Raw genomic sequence first — 16,482 nt, 5'->3', positions numbered from 1 at the left:
ACAAATCATTCCTTAAGTGGTAGACCTCAGCTGAATCTGGTAATGAATGGTGTGGCTGTTGAACAAGTTGAGGAGACTAAATTACTTGGCGTTACCTTAGATTATAAACTGTCGTGGTCAAAACATATAGATTCAATGGTTGCAAAGATGGGGAGACGTCTAGCCATAAGAGACACTCTGCTTTTTTGACTCCAAAGCAAACCCTGCATGCTCTAGTTTTGTCTAATCTTGATTATTGTCCAGTTGTGATCCAGTGCTGCTGAAGGACCGAGTTAAACTGCAGCTGGCCCAGAACGGCACGTTTTACGCTTAATTGTAATGAGGGCTAATATTAATACTATGCATGCCAGTCTCTCTTGGCTAAGAGTTGAGAGACTGACAGCATCACTTTTTATAAGAAATGTGTTAAATCCCACATTTTTTGCACAGTCAATTTACACACAGCTCTGACACAGACACTTATCCCACCAGACATGCCTCCAGGGGTCTTTTCATAGTCCACAAATTCAAGAAAACGTACGGTATTATATAGAGCCCTTATTGCAGGGAACTTCCATCTCATATTGCTCAAATAAACAGCAAACCTAGTTTCAAAAAACAGATAAAGCAACTCCTCGTGGCATACCACCTCTCCTCTATTTGACCTAGATCGTTTGTGTGTATGCGTTGATATGTAGGCTACGTGTGCCTTTGTTTATTTTTTTATCTAGTTCTGTCCTTGAGCTCTTGTCTAATGACGTTCTGTATTATGTTTTGTGTGGACCCCAGGAAGAGTAGCTGCTGCTTTAGCAACAGCTAATGGGAATCCTAATAAAATAACAAATTCCATCTCCACAAAGGAACTCTGGCGCTCTGTCAGTGACCATCAGGTTCTTGGTCTCCTCCCTGACCAAGGCCCTTCTCCCCCGATTGCTCAGTTTGGCCGGGCGGCCAGCTCTAAAGGGTTTTGGTGGTTCCAAACTTCAATTTAAGAATGATGAAGGCCGCTGTTTCTTTGTGGACAATTTCACTGCTGCAGAAATTGGTACCCTTCCCAGATCTGTGCACCGACAAAATCGTGTCTCGGGGGTCTACGGACAATTCCTTCGTCCTCATGGCTTGGTTTTTGCTCTGACATGCACTGTCAACTGTGGGACCTTATATACACTGCTCAAAAAAATAAAGGGAACACTTAAACAACACAATGTAACTCCAAGTCAATCACACTTCTGTGAAATCAAACTGTCCACTTAGGAAGCAACACTGATTGACAATAAATTTCACATGCTGTTGTGCAAATGGAATAGACAACAGATGGAAATTATAGGCAATTAGCAAGACACCCCCCAAAACAGTGATTCTGCAGGTGGTGACCACAGACCACTTCTCAGTTCCTATGCTTCCTGGCTGATGTTTTGGTCACTTTTGAATGCTGGCGGTGCTCTCACTCTAGTGGTAGCATGAGACGGAGTCTACAACCCACACAAGTGGCTCAGGTAGTGCAGTTCATCCAGGATGGCACATCAATGCGAACTGTGGCAAAAAGGTTTGCTGTGTCTGTCAGCGTAGTGTCCAGAGCATGCAGGCGCTACCAGGAGACAGGCCAGTACATCAGGAGACGTGGAGGAGGCCAACAACCCAGCAGCAGGACCGCTACCTCCGCCTTTGTGCAAGGAGGAGCACTGCCAGAGCCCTGCAAAATGACCTCCAGCAGGCCACAAATGTGCATGTGTCTGCTCAAACGGTCAGAAACAGACTCCATGAGGGTGGTATGAGGGCCCGACGTCCACAGGTGGGGGTTGTGCTTACAGCCCAACACCGTGCAGGACGTTTGGCATTTGCCAGAGAACACCAAGATTGGCAAATTCGCCACTGGCGCCCTGTGCTCTTCACAGATGAAAGCAGGTTCACACTGAGCACATGAGCACATGTGACAGACGTGACAGTCTGGAGATGCCGTGGAGAACGTTCTGCTGCCCGCAACATCCTCCAGCATGACCGGTTTGGCGATGGGTCAGTCATGGTGTGGGGTGGCATTTCTTTGTGGGGCCGCACAGCCCTCCATGTGCTCGCCAGAGGTAGCCTGACTGCCATTAGGTACCGAGATGAGATCCTCAGACCCCTTGTGAGACCATATGCTGACACATGCACATTTGTGGCCTGCTGGAGGTCATTTTGCAGGGCGCTGGCAGTGCACCTCCTTGCGCAAAGGTGGAGGTAGCGGTCCTGCTGCTGGGTTGTTGCCCTCCTACGGCCTCCTCCACGTCTCCTGATGTACTGGCCTGTCTCCTGGTAGCGCCTGCATGCTCTGGACACTACGCTGACAGACACAGCAAACCTTTTTGCCACAGTTCGCATTGACGTGCCATCCTGGATGAGCTGCACTACCTGAGCCACTTGTGTTGGTTGTAGACTCCGTCTCATGCTACCACTAGAGTGAGAGCTCCGCCAGCATTCAAAAGTGACCAAAACATCAGCCAGGAAGCATAGGAACTGAGAAATGGTCTGTGGTCACCACCTGCAGAATCACTCCTTTTTTTGGGGGTGTCTTGCTAATTGCCTATTTCCACCTTTTGTCTATTCCATTTGCACAACAGCATGTGAAATTTATTGTCAATCAGTGTTGCTTCCTAAGTGGACAGTTTGATTTCACAGAAGTGTGATTGACTTGGAGTTACATTGTGTTTAAGTGTTTCCTTTATTTTTTTGAGCAGTGTATATATCTCTCTCTATCTCTATCTCTATCTGTGTATGCCTTTCCAAATCATGTCCAATCAATTGAATTTGCCACAGGTGGACTTCGATCAAGTTGTAGAAACATCTCAAGGATGATCAATGGAAACAGGATGCACCTGAGCTTAATTTCAAGTCTCATAGCAAAGGGTCTGAATACTTACGAAAATAAGGTATTTCTTTTCTTCAAAATAAATTAGCAAACATTTCTAAACCTGTTTTCACTTTGTCATTATGGGGTATTGTGTGTAAATTGATGAGGAAAACAATTAAGGTAATACATTTTAGAACAAGGCTGTAATGAAATGTGGAAAAAGGGAAGGGGTTTGAATACTTTCTGAATGCTGTGTGATTATGTGTATATACACACATATACTCTGGGTGGAGTGCGTTGTGCTTTCCCTTCTACATATTCCGGCTTATGGCAGACCTCAATTCGCTCAGTATTTTTCACTACTCCAATTCTCCTTCCCACTCCTCTCCCTCAATTAAATTCTCTTTCTGCAGTGTGTCTACAGCTCAGTCATTATAGGCTCTGTCACTGACCCTATAATGGGTTTCTAATCACTGAGTTGTGGCTAGATTGCAGCTGCACATTTGTCTAGTCTGTGAAATTAGTAATGGGAAACGCGAGCGGGGTGAGGGAGTAGGGTACTAAACTGGCACAAGGATGAGGAAAGCTTGTGAACAGATTGTGTTGGGGCAGGTTTAAAGATGACCTGGATCTTATCCATATAGCGACGGAGTAAAGCGGAGAGACTTTCAGTGGAAGGATTTTAGGTTATGCGGAGAGGGGCATTTTCCCCCACACCAGCGCCACATGCGCCGCATGGCATCAGCAATTAAAGTGGAATAGGAAATCAGACTGTGTATATAGGAATCCCCCTCTTGTCTCCCCCTCCCTCCGCTTCCAGCTCATATCACATCTTTGGTTTTGTGCAATGCAGTCTCCTCCGCCTCTCCTCTTTCCTCGTTTCCTTCTGTATTTTTCTTGTTATTGTCCACCTTCTTTCTTACCACCCCAACACTGTTTGGAACTATAGCAGAATGTCTTGTGGTCTCTAGATATAGGAGTTAGATTAGATAACAGTAGAACAAAGCAGGGACTCACTGTTTACAGCATGTTTTAAAGGGATTTACTGCCCCCATTTGTCATGTGTAACAGACGTTGGTTAAGCTAACACAGTTGTGCATTGTGAAATATCTAAGTCGAGAAGAAACGTATGAGGCAGAGTGATCTCACCAGATGAGCCCTACGCCTGTTGACTTTTTATTAAGTTTGACTTGTGGCCACTTACTACTAAATGAAAAACCTCATCAAGTCTGAACTAATCAAGTCGAGCCAAAATAATTACATTTCATAGCTAGGTTTCCGTTGAACTGGTGAACAATTTTTCGAACAAATATTCTAAAATTCACAAAGAAAATATGCACATTTTCCCACCATTGGTGTTTCCACCAAATGGATCAAAAATCAGTGTGTGAAGACTTAGTGTGCACTATGTACTTTTTCGCTTATGTTTTCATGTACAGAATAAAAATGTTAAGTTCAATGTTTCCATCGCATTTTCAAATGTGTTTTTTTTTCTCACATAGTCAAGCATTGATCATGTCACCAGTCAGACCCTCAATGTTTATTGGAAAGGAGGGTGAAGAACACGTGCACTTTCACCACCCTGTGAAGTTAATCATATTTATCTTTAGCCTAATACATTGCATGGTTTCCAGAGTCATAGTGGGTAGACCACACACCATTTCATCATGTAACTCCAAGTTTACTTTATGGTGGATATGATGGGCATTACCCCTGCCCTTTCGCTCAGAATTAATTTTACCGACACAAAGATCCCACCATGTTGAGCAAATATATAATTTGTCGGCTATTATTAAATTGTATCGAAACGACCTGTTTCCATCACAGCTGTCGTGATTTTGTTTGTTGATACGGCATGACTTAACGCCATAAACTGGATGGAAATGTGGTTTGATACAACAATTTCCAGCCAAGACACTGTTACTTTTTAATGTTGAACATCACTAATTTAAGAGACTGTGTCCCTTCCTCTTCATTTAGTAAGAACATATTCCCTCAGCCTGGAGTCAGACATGCACATATGCTTTTTAGCCAGTCAAAGAGGAGTAGAAAAGTGGTATCATAGACTTGGATTTGTTTTCTCTATGACCAGTAAAAAACCAATGCTACATATCGTTTGGAGCCCTAAGAAGTTCAAATGACCAGAATTGATTCTCTACACCTTTTTCTTAATTAGAGTGAAATGGACAATCATTTATGTAAATGTAACAAGTAAATGTTTTTCTTCAACTTTACTGAAGGAGTTTCATGAACCCAATATCACGTTTGGAAATGGGGAAAGGTTTTGAACTCACATCAGTTGTGAAAGTCACCACCACGTCTGCATCATGAAGGGGAATAGACATGCTAGGGTGGTTACTTGAGGCACAACAGAGTGCGTGTTCTTGTGTTTTCCTTGTCAATTTTGACAGTAAAGTATCTTTTTACTCTCCTTTCTCCTGTCAGTGTGGACCTGGTTCATGCTCAGCTGCGTGTGTGTGAGGGGCGTAGTCTGCCAGAGCTGGGCCTGAAGCAGGATAAGATCCGGATCAATGGCTTCGCCATCCAATGCCGTGTGACCACAGAGGACCCTGCCCGCGGCTTCCAGCCTGACACTGGACGGCTTGAGGTAAGCAACAGCCCTCCACCTCCCCGCAGGCTACTGCCACTCAGTTTATAATGGGCTGCATTCTCTCACTCGGTGTAGGGCCAAAAGGTTTCCTAACCATGAGCCCTGATAGAATTTTTCCTGTTTGGATGTCACGTGGGCAGGAGGAAACTCCTGGCCCTATTTATGCATGTCCATTTTAGGGTAGTGTTTTTTTTGTATGCAGGTGTTTTAGTGGAGGCTCCAGGCTGGGCCAAATCTGCTCTAAATGTTTGTTAGGAATGAGTTGCTTTTGGAAATAAATAATTGAACAAATATTGACATCAACCTCCCCCTCTTGGTGTTTGACATGTAGGCCTTGAATTAGTCTAAAATACTTGGCGGCTTTAGATTGTCTTTCTGACCTTTTAAGGTCAGTCTCTAGCTCTCAAATGTAAGCTCCCTCAAACTCATGCTATCTGGTTCGGTTTGTACAGTGGTTTTCCGTACTTGTGATTTTCAAAGTTATCGATGGAAGTTGTCTGGTGATGTTCTATACAGATCAGCACTAGCACCCCTACTACTGTAATTGAGGATTAATCCTCTCATCTGAGAAGCTGCATGCATTCACGTCATCACCCCAGTTTTTCTTAACAGGATTTTAGAAATGTTAGCAAATGTATTAAAAATAAAACCTGAAATTACATTTACATAAGTGTTCAGACCCCTTACTCCCTACTCTGAAGCACCTTCGGCAGCAATTACCGCCTCAAGTCTTCCTGGGTATGTTGCTACAACCTTGGCACACCTGTATTTGGAGTTTCTCCCATTCTTCTCTGCAGATCCTCTCAAGCTCCCAGGTTGGATGGGGAGCGTCGCTGCACAGCTATTTTCAGGTCTCTCCAGTAATGTTTGTTCGGATTCATGTCCGGGCCAATCAAGGACATTCAGAGACTTGTCCCGAAGCCACTCCTGCTGTGAAATGGCTGTGTGCTTACGGGCGTTGTACTGTTGAAAGGTAAACCTTCGCCCCAGTCTGAGAACATGCTCCAGAGTACCCAGGACTTCATCAAGGAGTGCTCTGTTCATCTTTCCCTCGATCCTGACTAGTCTCCTTGCCACTGAAAAACATCCCCACAGCATGATGCTGCCACCCATGCTTCACCGTAGGGATGGTGCCATGTTTCCTCCAGGCGCTCTGACGTGCGCTGTCAACTGTGGGGCCTTTATTTTGACCAGTGTATGCCTTTCCAAATCATATCCAACCAATTGAATTTACCACAGGTGGACTCCAATCAAGTTGTAGAAACATCTCAAGGATGATCAATGGAAACAGGATGCACCTGAGCTCAATTATGGAATAAGTTATTTAATTAAAAAAATGTTAGCTTTTGTCATTATGGGTTATTGTGTGTGTAGATTAAGGGGGGATATTTTATAAATTTTAGAATAAGGCTGTAACATAACAAAGTTGAAAAATGGATGGTATGAATACTTTTTGTAAGCTTAAGTTAATTTCAATTTCAGAAATATTGTGGACCTTTTTGCTGCCTTCGGAGCCTTAATTGGCTATGTACACGGTAGACTCATTGGCATACCTTACTACCCTAGCTAGTGTTTTCTAAAACTCACAGCACAGTGACTTACTAGTAAAACCTGAAAAGATAAGGGGCCCCAAACAACTCCATTGTGGAACACTACACTGCAGTGCATATACAGTATGTCATATTGACAAAAGGTTTATTTTGTAGTTTCTCGCTTTGACCTATTTGATGGCATACTTCTCAGGCAGCAAATGTAAATCCATGACCTGTGAGTTCAGACATTTTGTGTTAAATCAATGACATCAAATGCCACATGGAAATGTAGAATGATGGGTAGTCCTACACATTATGTATGTCTGACTGTATTCAACAACTAGTCTAACCACGTTCCCTATTTCCTGAGACTAGTCTGACATATCAATGTGGGCAATTATTACATCATTCCTCAGTAATTTGAGACTGCTAGATGATTTTTCCTTCCATGAGAATGGCCTTCTCCTTGAAATTAAAGGTCCCATGCAGCTGTTTTAATCTCGATATCAAATAATTTCAGGGGAACAATTCAGTACCTTGCTATGATAGTTTTCAATTAAATTGTTCAAAAAGAAACATAGCTTCATAGTGAAGAGCATTTTCTCAAGCAAGAATTTAGCTAGGACTGTCGGAGTGGGGAGGGGATAACATAATTAGCTGTTTTTGGCAAAGGTTTGGATCTTTTTTGGGTCTTAAGTAATTTACTGCATGGTGATGTCCCCACGGAAGGCCAACTCCATCCAACCACAACAGGCTGAAATTGTAGGCATTCTTTCCAAACATCTCTAACACTAAAAGGGCATTATCGTTTTCAGTGTTATTCCAAACTCAAGTGTGGAAATATATAAAGAATTACGTTTTTGACTATCAAGGTGCTGGGAAAGTGGTAATATTACTTTCGAATTCCACAGTTCTGACAGTTAAGGGTGTATCAAAGCCATTTTTCTAAACTTTTCACGACTTCAAAGACTTTCTCAAAGAACCCTGTAGGATTTGGAGAACTGCCTGTCTGAATGGAGGGAGGAGGAGAGAGTTTGAAATGCAGTGTTGGCCTTTGCTATCCTTGCCTCTAATTGAAAGGCAATATTATGTAGCCATAATTATTGTCAATTAGATTTAGGGGACTATTGGCTAGATTAAAGGTGTTGCAAATTGCAGTTGAATGCAGCAGGTGATGGGTAGAGCATAAATATCGACGATAGATGCGTTATGGATGGGCATCAAGTGAAATCAATAGGTGTAGAGTGGACACTGATGGGTGAAATGCAGTGTGAATGTTTCAATGTCGGCCAGGGACAGGCTGGTAGATGAGGTAAACACTACAGACAGGTACTCTACTTCTCTCTACTCTCTCTCTCCTCCACTCTGCGTTTGTCTGAGGGCTGCCTTTGATCCCTCTCCAGTCTCTGCAACTCAGTCACCCTTTTTTTTCTCATTCTGCTTTCCTAGACATTGTGAGAGGAATAAGAATGTTTGTGCAAAAAGAATGAAACAAACAACTTGTAAGCAACTTGTAAATGAGAATGTGACATCTAGTAAAGACTAGGAAGAGGTAGGGGTGCAGGTTTAGCTCTGGAATCTTCCCGGTGGTGTTTCTCCTTCAGAAATGGAGAACCATCATTTAACAGGAAGGGAAAATAAGTATTTTAAGTAACTGTTCAGTGAAAATCTAATAAATAAAAAAACTCATTCTGTTAGGTATGAACAATCTTGTTGACTAGTCCTTTTTACTTGTAGTTGTGACCAAGTCATACATTTTTATTGCTTGTAACAAGACCTCATCCTCTGGCTGAGAAAGGCCTGTCTGATTTGGGGAAGACAGCTGTTTTGTTTTATAAAAATGTTTTTCAACGGAGAATGATCCTTCTCAAGACTAGGGGAGAGACAGGCTCAGGAGTGCACCCTTTCTGCACAAGCTAGCTAGCCAAGCAATCCACAGCTGGTGTTAGTTGTTCTATAGGCTTTTTCCTATCTCGCCAGTCACTTATATTTCAGAGCTGGCTAGCCAACAATAAAGCAAGTCAAAGCAGTCCGATCTTCCACGCAACAACCATCTTGCCATTCCCTTCTATTTTAAATCCTGTGATTTGTAGGTAAAAGTTGTAATGTGAAGAGGCAAGCTAGTTCGCTGTTGACTGATATACAGGCTGGTCCAAAATTATTGGCGGCCTTGATAAAGATAGGCAAAAATACTTTATAAAATATAAATTATATTGTAAACAATTCAAAGTGTATTATACTAATACAATTGTTAAACAAAATCTATCTGAGCAAATTATATTTTCTCAGATTGCAGTCAATTATTGGCACCCCTATTTTCAATAGCTCACCCTGGGAGGATAACGACACAGCCTTTTTCTCAAATGTTTTGAGATTGGAGAACACATTCGGAGGGATCGTAGACCAGTCATCCATATAGAATCTTTCCAGATCTTTTATATGCTTCATCTGCGCTTGTGCATTGCCCCTTTTCATACAATATCGCTTAGTATTTGTCTTTTTTGCTCTGCTTTATCAACGGTGCCAATCATTTTTGACCTGACTAGATAGCAGCAGTAGCCAGAGTTAGGATGAACTAGTTAGGTAGCTAACCAAAAAATATCAGAAATGGTAATAATCAGTCTGCATTTCTTGCTGTTATAGTAAAGTGCCCTAGTTGCTCCATCGTGTGGTTCTAAATCCTGAATCCATCGATACTATTTGACTTTGTACAGCCGGGCTTGGGCTGTGTGCCTCTAGGTAGAAGTTAATTTGAATAGCCAGGTGCATGTGTCAGTTTTTCTGCAGTATGCCCAAACCACTCTGTTTCCCAACAGGCCAGCTTTTATTTTTTATTTTTTTAACTAGGCAAGTCAGTTAAGAACAAATTCTTAGTTACAATAACGGCCTACCAAAATACCTGAGGGGACGGGGACTGGGATTAAAAAGAATAAATATAGGACAAAACACGCACCACGACAAGAGACAACACTACATAAAGACTTATGACAACACAGCATGGTAGCACCACAACATGGTAGCAGCACAACACATTGTACAAACATTATTGGGCACAGACAACAGCACAAAGGGCAAGAAGGTAGAGACAACAATACATCACGCAAAGCAGCCACAACTGTCAGTAAAAGTGTCCATGATTGAGTCTTTCAATGAAGAGATTGAGAACTGTCCAGTTTGAGTGTTTGTTGCAGCTCGTTCTACCTGCGGCGTACTGAATAGACGAGCGACCCAGGGATGTATGTGCTTTGGGGACCTTTAACAGAATGTGACTGGCACAACGGGTGTTGTATGTGGAGGATGAAGGCTGCAGTAGGTATCTCGGATAGGGGGGAGTGAGGCCTAAGAGGGTTTTATAAATAAGCATCAACCAGTGGGACTTACGACGGGTATACAGAGATGACCAGTTTACAGAGGATTACAGAGGGCAGTGATGTGTCCTATAAGGAGCATTGGTGGCAAATCTGATGGCTAAAATGGTACAGAACATCTGGTCGCTTTTAGCAACCTTGCCTACTGGTCTATAAATTATGTCTCCATAATCTAGCATGGGTAGGATGGTCATCTGAATCAGGGTTAGTTTGGCAGCTGGGGTGAAAGAGGAGCAATTTACGATAGAGGAAACCAAGTCTAGATTTAACTTCAGCCTGCAGCTTTGATGAGAGTAGGACAGTGTACTGTCTAGCCATACTCCCAAGTACTTGTATGAGGTGACTACCTCAGCTCTAAACCCTCAGAGGTAGTAATTACACCTGTGGGGAGAGGGACATTCTTCTTACTAAACCACTTAACCTGTTCTGAACACCTCAACAAAGGTGGAGGGTAGAGAAAGCTTTATCGACACTAGGAAAGCTTTGTTGTAGAGCATTTAAAACAATATCTGGGGAGGGGACAGCCGAGTATAAGACTATCATCTGCATATAGATGGATGAGAGGGCTTCCTGCTGCCTGAACTGTTGATGTAAATTGAGAAGAGCGTGGGGCCTAGGATTGAGCCTTGGGGTACTCCCTTGGTGACAAGCGGTGGCTGAGACAGCAGATTTTCTGACTTTATACACTGCACTCTTTGAGAGGGGTAGTTTCAAACCAGGCCAAAGACCCCTCAGACACCAATACTCCTTACCCGGCCGGCAAGAATGGAATGGTCTACCATATCAAAAGCTTTGGCCAAGTCAATAAAAATAGCAGCACAATATTGCTTAGAATCAAGGGCAATGGTGACATCATTGAGGACCTTTAAGGTTGCAGTGACACATCCATAACCAGATTGCATACCAGAGAGAATACTATAGACATCAAGAAAGCCAGTCAGTTGATTATTGCCAAGTTTTTCCAACACGTTTGATAAACAGGGCGAAATAGGCCTATAAGTTAGGATTAGCTAGATCTCCCCCTTTAAAAAAAAAAAAAAAAAAAAAAAGACAACTGTGGCTGCCTTCCTGACCCAGATGTTTTTTGGGGGTAAAGTTTCAGGAGCTCTAGCACCTCGGACTGAGTGACTGCCTGCAGGGCGAAACTTTGTAGCGGGCATGGGAAAAAGAGGGGGAAGCATCGGGGATAGTCGCATTAGAAGGGGTGGGAGATGAGGAAATGTTGTACGGACAAGGAGGCATGGCTGAGTCAAATAGGAAACCTGACTTAATGAAGTGGTGATTTTTAAATGGCTCAGCCATGTGCTTGTCAGTAACAACCACTAAGGGACACGGGCAGCTGTGAGGAGAGTTTATTCTCCAAGCAGGGGCACAAAGCTGCTTTTTAACATCCTATAATTTTAGAATTAAAATAATTTTTATTTTCATTTTAGGTAATATTTCATAGAAATCTGGAGCACTGGATGGATACTTTAATATTTGTCAATGGTTCTATAGGAAATTACTGCCATTGGATAAGTTTACTTTGTTAGGTTGTCAGTACTCAAGTCCAGAACTTGGTTGTCACAATTTTTGTGAGTGGTGACTAGGACTCTGACTTGACCAGTCAAGAAAGGCTCTCTCCATTGCATAATTCATGGCAATAGCTACTGTATTAGCTAGGCCTACTTATTTGGAACACTAAGTCAGCTTACTTCCTACATTATGAAATGTAGCTTCAATGATTGTTGGATAGCAGCTTTTAGTCTGCCAAGAGTCTCGTGACTTGACCTGGCTCAGACTGGCCCCGTGTTCACACAGGCATTTGTTAACCACGGGTAAGTTTATTTTTATTCTTTAAATTTTAGAGCTGGGCTAAGGATTCACTTGTATTCCAAAGCCCTGGGCTAACAGACAAACGCACATGCGACCAACATTCCAACTCTGCCCACGACCAATGTTATAAGCAATAAGGAACACATTATTTCCTCTTGCTTCTAGCCTAGTATTTTATTTCCAACATTGATGGTCTGTATAAACCTTGCTGTCTGCCCCTACGACCTTGGAAACAATGTTTCACGTTTGAAATGTGATCTCGCCCATGTACAGAGAAATGCTGTGCAAGGACGAGAAACTTTTCTGAACCAAGCAAAATCGTGCAACAATATTATTATGGATAGTTTGGACACCTACTCATTCAAGGGTTTTTCTTTATTTCTATTTTTCTACATTGTAGAATACTATTGAAGACATCTAAACTATGAAATAACACATGTAATCATGTAGTAACAAAGTGTTAAACAAATCAAAATATTTTGTTGACTTCGAAGTAGTCTTGCTCCTTTAATTATTCTTGATCTCCAGTATTTTCCACAACTAATGGAAAAATAAATTTGACGTCTGACCTTCTTTTACCTCCTGAGCAACCAGTGAACATTCCCCCATTTTTGAGTTTATGTCCTCTGAATCCATTTTGCTGTCACATTTGGAGTTTATGACCAATTTATTGATGTGCTTATATGCTATAGGTCAGGCCCTATTGATCACGTGCATGCGACGCATTCATGTGTTATGTTAAGAGCTAAGGAATGTTTTTCTGAAAAAATTAGGGATTTCGGTAACAACTTTTTGGTCAGTAATGGCTATAGTTATGTTGCAGCTTCAGCATCACGGACAGAGTGATACACACTGATGTTCTGTGGTGGTTGCTACAGCAGGGAGGAGAGGGAGACAACGCGTGCTAGTCACACAGCGCAGCAAGTAGTACTCCCTCTAGTCACGTGTGTCTTAATCAAACAGAGCGCTTAAAGCGTCAGACAAGCTTAGTGCATATAGTTAATTTGATTAAAACACAGGATGTGTCTATATGGAAAAATACACACTTTAAAATTTCAACCAATCGATTTGTCAAAAGAACACATGACTCTTGGTCGAGTAAGATTATTTTTTGTTGTCTTGGACAGCCTGATCGCAGAACACACAGCCTCAGTTTATGATAGTGCAACATTAAATCACAGTACAGATAAATTCTGTAGAAAGGATCGTTGAAGATAAATTATAGTTTGGAACTCTTGCTGTTAAAATACAGTACATTGTTCTTAACTGGAATGAACTGATTCATCACATAGATGTAGACCAGAAAACAGTGCATGCGCACACACAGTCCTAATGAGAGGTGTGTGTGTGGCTGGCGTTTTCAACAAGCATGTCTATTCTGGGCTCAGTTGGACAGTGCAACCCCAAGGTCAGGCTCAGTACTGAGTCTGTTCTGTACTTGGTTTTTAAGTATGCCAGAGTTGAGAACCATGACTCACATAGGTATGTGGAGCAAAACTGGATCAGAACATCTACTGCTTTCTCAGTCAGGCAGGAGACCGCTCCTGCTGTAGATGAGCAACCCAGAATTGTGAGTTTGCCTCAAAGCATTTTGTTTATTCCAGTTCAGAATAAAAAAAAAATGACTTGTATTTTAACAGCAACAGTTCCAACCTAGACTAATTTCTACAGTAAGTTGTATAGCAGGGCTGCTCACTGTTACTCAGCTAGCTTTGGCTAATGTTAGCTAGCTAGCTCTTAGCTGTGCACAATGGAAATGCTTGAAATAAACTCGCATACATTACTGTGAGTACTTCCTTATTTCTGTTTATCACCTGCTATAAAATGATAATGCCTTGCTAGCTGACTTTCTTTTACAATTTTTAAGCACTGTTTCCTGATGCATTCTGCCCCGTTCTGAAAACTCTGTTTGGTCAGGACGTGATGTTTTAATTTGTTCGTTTTGAGATTCATTACTAAGCACTTCCCCCACACAAAACATATTGGGCTTTCCTCGTTATTTGTCAGTTTGTATGAAATCAAGAGAAACTCATCGCTATATTTGCGTTTTCATGATTGAGCTCAGAACTTGTGGCTAGCTTGAGTCCATTTGATGACAGCGGAGAGTGATGGCTAGTGGGAATGACAATTCAGTGGCTGATGCCTCGTTCAAAACCACTGGGGGGGGGGGGGGGGGACACTGACTTGGAAAAACCTATTTTAACTGTCATCCAACTCTGAATTCCAACTCTGGAACTCTGGCCTCTTTCTAGAGCTCAGATTTTACGACCTGAAGATTACTGACCTCATGCTTTGACGTCGTATTTTTCAGAGTTCAGTTAATTTGAACGGCGCATCTGCTGCTGAATGAGCGCCAGCGTGTGGAGTGTGCTTCAAGAAAACTGCAGAAAAAATAAATGGTAAAGCACATGGGCGTCTCCCTCGCACAGCCAAACTGAGCAGGCACAGCTAACACCGCTGATGAATAGAGCGCAGTTGTGCTTGGCCAAATCAATTCCAGTAATTAATGAAATAATTATACATTTTACTGAAACGTCATGACCCACCATTAACAGGTACGACCCATACTTTAAGGAAGGCTGCAGTCTAGAATGCAAATGTAGTCGTCTTACACGGAACCCAAACCGGCTGCGCGCGCTATCGTGTGTAAATTTATTTTCTCCCCCCACACCAAACGAGATCATGCCACGCAGGTTAAAATATCAAAACAAACTCTGAACCAATTATATTAATTTGGGGACAGGTCTAAAAACATTAACATTTATGGCTAGTTAGCTTGCACTTGCTAGCTAATTTGTCCTATTTAGCTAGCTTGCTGTTGCTAGCTAATTTGTCCTGGGATATAAACATTGAGTTTGTTACCTGAAATGCACAAGGTCCTCTACTCTGATTAATTAATCCACACACAAAACGGTCAAACAAATTGTTTCTAGTCATCTCTCTTCCTTACAGGCTTTTTCTTCTCTTGACTTTATATTGCGATTGGCAACTTTCATGAATTAGGTGCATTACGCCCACCGACCTCATTCATATTTCAGTCGTGGGTATAACCAATGAGGAGATGGCACGTGGGTACCTGCTTCTATAAACCAATGAGATGTGAGAGGCGGGACTTGCAGCGCGATCTGTGTCAAATACAACTGATTCTATTTTAGCCCTTGGCAACGCAGACGCTCGTGAGCAGTGTGGGTGCAATAATTAAATAATATAGGTTTATAAATTTATTTTGCGACGAGCGGTGTAGTCACCCTGTGAGCAGGACCTGCAATAATGATATGGTGTGTGCGTGCATCCATTTCGGCATGTTTTGGAAGTCTAGCAAGAGTTTATTCCTTCCAACTCCAATCACAGGACTCGATTGGAAGAAGTTAGCCAGCCTGCATAGCAACCGCTGTTCCTATGAGGGCTCCCGAGTGGCGTAGCGCTCCAAGTCACTGCATCAAGATTTTGCATGGATTAAAGTTTTTTTTCTTGGAGAAAATTATATAAATATACTTAATTGCTTGCAGAACGCATCACAAGCATATGAAAATTAAGTTTAAGTGCAGCTTTTGTGATTGTAAAGTCCCCCCCCTCTCTTGACCATGTTTCACACTGGCTATTTTGGAAGTGTTTCTGGGGCTAGCCCCAAAGTCGGTACTAATCCTGCTCCGGAGCATGGCTAGCTGCTTCCGGGCTAAGGTTGGCACCAGCCCACTTTACAATGTGCAAGTGTGGACACTCGCTTAGTCCTGGGCTAAAATCTCCCTTAGCCAAGGGCTAAGGAGGCTCTTAGCCCTGGGCTAAGGTGTGAACGACTCGGACTCTAACACTAGGGACTTGACTCGAGGTTTAGGGACTTGACTACAACACTATTTAGGATTACTTCACAAATGTAACAATTAAGTCTCCATTGTATGGGGAGAGTGGTTGAATTTAGGCAAATTGCTACAATTTATGCAATAAATGGGAATTGGAACAGTATCTCCTTAACCATGTCAACATTCCAAACGGAACTTTGCCTGCTGTGTTATTTGTGGTGGAAGAATGTAGGCGATCACCTGAGAATTATACCTGAAGTGACATTATGCTGGAAAGAACATTTTGATTCATGATCTCATATTCACCACCATTAAGTGGCGGTAGAAATAATGTGAGCTGTGCATGAATAGAAACTGCAACCAATGACACAACCTGTGGTGTATTCATTAGTTTCACACGTAACAAAACATTTTGCAACTGAAACCATTTACTCCAAACGGAAAACATGTTGCCCTGTTTGTCACACTTGCTCGTCTCCCCACCCACTGGTGCCCACTGTCAAGTAAACTCTTGTTGCTCATACTTGAAAGCACAACTTTGGCTATAGCA

At 42.3% G+C, this 16,482-nt stretch overlaps 1 protein-coding gene across 2 annotated transcripts in view; it reads left to right on the top strand.

Annotated features, from left to right (window-relative positions):
- Window positions 1-16,482, top strand: part of LOC129863965 (pyruvate carboxylase, mitochondrial-like) — a 115,353-nt gene that overhangs the window by 24,608 nt on the left and 74,263 nt on the right. For both annotated transcript variants that reach the window (XM_055936451.1, XM_055936453.1), the window contains exon 9: window positions 5,252-5,414. In XM_055936451.1, the coding sequence (XP_055792426.1) occupies window positions 5,252-5,414 (163 nt within the window). The remainder of the gene's footprint in view (window positions 1-5,251; window positions 5,415-16,482) is intronic.

The sequence above is a fragment of the Salvelinus fontinalis genome, chromosome 10, assembly GCF_029448725.1.
Source record: "Salvelinus fontinalis isolate EN_2023a chromosome 10, ASM2944872v1, whole genome shotgun sequence".
NCBI lineage: Eukaryota > Metazoa > Chordata > Actinopteri > Salmoniformes > Salmonidae > Salvelinus > Salvelinus fontinalis.
This window is presented reverse-complemented; position numbering and strand designations above follow the sequence as displayed.